General features: G+C 45.3%; 1 protein-coding gene across 1 annotated transcript; it reads right to left on the bottom strand.

Annotated features, from left to right (window-relative positions):
- Positions 1–1,449: 1,449 nt before the first annotated feature.
- LOC102019244 (translation initiation factor IF-2-like) lies at positions 1,450–4,950 on the bottom strand (the record flags this gene model as incomplete). The annotated part of the gene is given in 3 exon segments (XM_013508552.1): positions 1,450–1,542; positions 2,292–2,478; positions 4,679–4,950. Coding segments are annotated over 3 exon segments (507 nt in total), but the record flags the coding sequence as incomplete, so codon positions are not given.

Raw genomic sequence — 4,950 nt, forward strand, 5'->3', positions numbered from 1 at the left:
GCATCCCATCCCCAACCAAGAATTTAGAAATAAAGACAAGAGAGGGAAGCTGAGGTCAGATGGCCCTCTCCCCTGATGAGAGGAAAGGAACTGCCCAAGAACTGTGAAGCATTTATTTATGCACTCAGGAGGTTGATGTCAATTTCACCCTCCCTGCCTAGCAACCAGTTTGCAAGCTGCAACAGCTTGTTTACACGGCTGGCTTTCTCTCAGCTGTTTCTCCCTGGCTCTATGGCTGCCTTTGTCTTAGCTCTGCAGGTGTGACTGCTTTCCAGCTTCAGCCACTCCCTACACCTGAGCAGTTTAGTAACTGTCTCAAAATAAGAAAAAGGGCTAGGATGTATCTCAGTTCAATCCTCAGCACTGAAAAAAAAGGATCATGAGGAAAAGGTAGGTTTAAAGAGGAAGTGTGTCTCATATCTTTAATATTATAGTGTCAAGATGTTTGCAGATGGAGATACTTGCAGTTAGAAATGTAAAAAGAGGTTTTCTTTTTTTTTTTTTTTTGAGACAAGGGCTCACTTTGTGGCCCTGGCTGGCCTTGACCTCACAGTGATACTCCTGCTTTAGCCTCTCAACTGCTGGAATTATAGGCCTGTGCCACTACATCTGGCCTAAGAGTTGTTATTTGATATTGTACAGTACTTTTATTTATTTTAAATTTTAAAATTTTTTTTCTGGTACTGGGAACTGAACTCATAACCTCGTGCTTGCCAGGCAGGTGCTGTGCTGCTGAGCTAAATCCCCAGCCCCCATTTTTTTTTTTTTTTTTTGCAGCGGGGTCTTGCTATACACTTCAGGCAGGTCTTGAGCTCACTTTTTTAGCCCAGGCTCGTTGCAAACTTGAAATGATCCTCCTGCCTCAGCTTCCCAAGTGCTGGGATTACAGGTATTTATTTATTCATTTTTTTGTCTTTTTGAGACAGCGTCTCACTATGCAGTTCAGGCTGGCCTTGCGCTCACTTTATAGCCCAGGCTGGTCTTAAACTCACAATGATCCTCCTGCCTCAGCCGCCCAAGTGCTGGGATTACAGGCATGTGCCACCACACCTGGCTTGGGAAAATGTCATTTTTTTTTTTCTTGGTGGTACTAGGAATTGAACTCATAACCTCATGCTTGCAAGGCAAGCACTGTGCCACTGAGCTATATCCCCAGCTGGGATTACAGGTGTGCGCCATCACTTTTAGCCCTTCCCAGGGAAGATGGGGCTGGATTAGGGGCTAAAACTATTTCAACTACACTATTCGGGCTGTATCACGAGAGACACAAAATGGCATACTAGGTAAGACCCTAAAAAAACTATAGAACACAGTTTAGAAACAAGTGTTAGTTGGATGTTTTAGCTACGAGTGCAATAGGAACTTAGAAGAGGGAATTAGTGAGGGCCAAAAGTCAGAACACACACACACACACACACGTCCTAATGCTAGAAGAGATGACACTCTAAGTGTTTTCATTCAAAATATATTTGACGGTGGGGCTGGGAGGGTAGCTCAGTCGTAGAGGGCTTGTCTAGCATGCCTTGGGTTTGATCCCCAGCGCTGAAAAAAAAAAAAAAAAATTACCTAATGGCTGTTAAATGTGAGGTCCTAAATCAAGTGCTGAGCTTGCACAGCTAAGATACAGCCCCGGGTCTTTACTCTTGCAGTCTTACCAAGCAGACAGACATAGCTGCCTGAGAACTGCCAGGCTATGTGATGAACATAGACACGAGCACGTAACGACACCGAGAGGAGCCACGAAGCAACGCCAGCGGGGTTGAAAGGCGAGAGGGAGCAGGGGCGCATGCGCAGAGGTGTCATCTTCCAGCGACATAAGGCTCAAAGAAATGACTTGCGTGGGTATGCTGGGGAACAGCATCCAACTAGTGAGCTAAGCGTAAAGACAGGCTTGTGCTTGAGAGCTGAAGAAACCAAAAATGCGCCCGGAGAGGGTGGACGAGAGGTCGGAGAGGGAAGGGAGGTCCGATGGGGCTTTGAAGGCTACAGGTGGGACTCTGCGTTTCGCTCAGCAAGGCATGAGAAAGGCTATGGAGAGGAATTCTAGATTGCTGGTGCAGGCAAGGTAGCAGATACAGGTTTTGGGGTACAGGAAAATACAAATGGAATAAGTATTTGGGGGGTTTACTTCAACACGTAAGAAGGATTGGGGGGAAGAGTCCAGGAAAACGATTCCCATGGTTCAAGTGCAAGGTGATGAGAACCGACCAGCGTGGGCGGCGGGGATTTTTTTCAGTGAGGCTGTGAAGAACTACACAAGCACGAAAGGTTTTCACAGGAAGCAACGGGACCTCCTGGGCTGGCGTGTGACGACTGCACTGGGGACGCAGCTTCGCGGCAGGTGACTTCAGACACCAGCAGATGTGCGTGACAGGCAAATGAGGCCAAAGGAACCGTTCCTCAAATGCAGCCACAGGAGAGTTTCGGAGGACAAAGTCGTTGTTCGGACAGATACTTTGTGACTGAAACTGCTTCTTTCTTTGAAATAGAAACAGAACAAGTCTTTTAAAATAATTAAAAGGCCTAAAATAATTTTCCTCTTCCTGAAAAGCAAACCGAATTGATCCTGTTAATCAGCTGACAGGGCAGCAAGTGGGCAAAGGGGTCCTACTGTGAGCCTAGTCCATTCTGCCCGTCAGCACATTGTTTGAGGAATGTCTGTCTCAGTTTTGAGCGTAAATCATCAAATGTACTGGGTTTTCTTTGTATAAAGCTTGTTTCCTTACAGAAACTGCTCCTTGCCTTATTTTTGTTGTTTATAGTTTCCTTTCTGCCTGTCTTGATGATATTTTACCACTAGGCCCCCTGTTTGTGGTACTTTGAGACAGGGTCTGGCTAAGTGGCCCAGGATGGCTTTGAACTTTCTTCTACCTCAGCCTCCCAAGTAGGTGTGACTACAGTTATGTGCCACCATGCCCAGCTTCTCAGTATTTTTAAAAAAATGTCTTGCTACAGGGTCTTGCTATGAAATTGAGGCTTGTCTTCAAGTCACTATGTAGCCCAGGCTGGCCTTGAGCTTGAGGTTATCTTCCTGCCTCAGCCTCCCAAGTGCTGGGATTACAGACACACATTACTACACTAGGTTTCCTCAAAATTTTAAAGCTAACTACTGTATATTGAAAATGTAAAAAAAAGTTTGTAAGATTTACTCATAGTTTTAGGGAGAATAAGAGAAACAAGGAGTGGAACAGTTTTAAAAGAAAGCATTACTTATTAGCAAATATTTATGATTACTTAACTGATTTAACCAAGGAGGTTGTTTATTTATTTATTTATTTTTGTCTCTTTGAGATGGGGTCTCCCTGTGCAGTTCAGGCTGGTTTTGAGCTCACTTTGTAGCCCAGGCTGGTCTTGAACTCTCCAAAATCCTCCTGCCTCAGCCTGTTGAGTGCTGGGATTAGAGGTGTGTGCCACCATATCTGGCTTTTTAAAATCTCTGAACACACAGATATTGCTTAAACAGAACAAAGTTCAAAGAAAGTTGAATTTAACTAAATCAAACCCTAATGCCAAGGTCAACAAAAGGAGTTGCAAATAAATAGTAATTTTAGTCTAATGGAAGTTTGAGACCAGGCCTCAGCATTTCTTTTTGAAGAATGACCCTGATTTTTTGTCTGATCTCATGATGTTGCTTCTTTGAGATCTATTCTTTCTTTAAAACATTGAGAGGATTGTTTGTGTATCTTTTGAAGTGTTCACAGTTGATACATGTCTTGGGATTTTGTGGTAGGGGTTCTAAGCTGAAAATAATTTGACCAAAAATGTCATCTTCATCCAAAAGACTTTATCCCTGAATCTTGTAAATAAAGTAATTTAATTACTGAATTCCACTCACAGCAAGTACGCTTTTAGTAAGGTTTAGACAAAAAGGATAACAAAAACTAGGTTAGGATAAAATTTCTCATTTATTTGGTCCGTACTGCTTTTCAGGCCTGACACAAGGAGTTAGACTGTTTTCTATGTAACATTTCATAGCAAGCCATTTGCTGTTAAATGAGTTAGGTAAAATGTACTTCACCCTGAGATTGCGAAACCTGCAGCGTGACATTTTATCAACAGTGCAAATCAGTGAAGAAGTGCCTTGTCATTGGCTCAGAGCAGGAAAAAATCTAGGTAGAGCGAAGGTAGCCAAGATCGTTAGCTGATATCCTGAACTGTGTTGTCTATTTAACCAGTTTCTACTTCACTTTGACCTCAAAAGTCAAAAAAGTCTACTTGAAAATAAAACACAACAAAAACACCACAAAAAAAAACCCCTATTAGTCCAGAAATGACTTCTTCACCTTAACTGCAAACTCACAGAAGAGGAAATAAAATTGCCGTTTGAACGCGCTGATTAATGCGCTGTAAACGAACTTCGGCGTGACTATGCTATGAATAAGCCAGGTGCCAAATTACAGACCTAGCCGGGCGTGGTGGCGCATGCCTGTAATCCCAGCACTCGGGAGGCTGAGGCAGGAGGAACGTTGTGAGTTCGAGACCAGCCTGGGCTACAAAGGGAGCTCAAGGCCAACCTGAACTGCATATCAAGACCCTGTCTCAAACAAACAAACAAACAAAAACAAAAAACAAAAACACCCCACCAAATTACAGACCTGCAAGTCCTGCACAAAGCAGAGGACTCCTCGGCTCTGCACGAGTCTGACACACACACCCTCTCTTTTAAAAAGTCCCTTACACTCTCCCCTGGCACAGGACACAAAAGTGAAGTGGAGCGGACGCTGACGCCTGTCGCCTCGGGGAACCCTCGCGGAATCCGGGAAGAGGGAGCCGCGCCGCTCCGCACCGCCGAGGTGACGCTCGCACCGGGGGATTTCCGCACGGGAGGCACACGCCACTTCCGGCCCGCCGTGGGAGCCCGTGACGTGGCAGGTGAGTCTCGCACGGGCCTCGGGGCCGGGACGCCCGCACGGTCAGGTGGCTCCGCGGCGGCCGGGCGGGGAGACCGGA

This window comes from Chinchilla lanigera, unplaced genomic scaffold, assembly GCF_000276665.1.
Source record: "Chinchilla lanigera isolate Chin_1 unplaced genomic scaffold, ChiLan1.0 scaffold00007, whole genome shotgun sequence".
Lineage (NCBI taxonomy): Eukaryota > Metazoa > Chordata > Mammalia > Rodentia > Chinchillidae > Chinchilla > Chinchilla lanigera.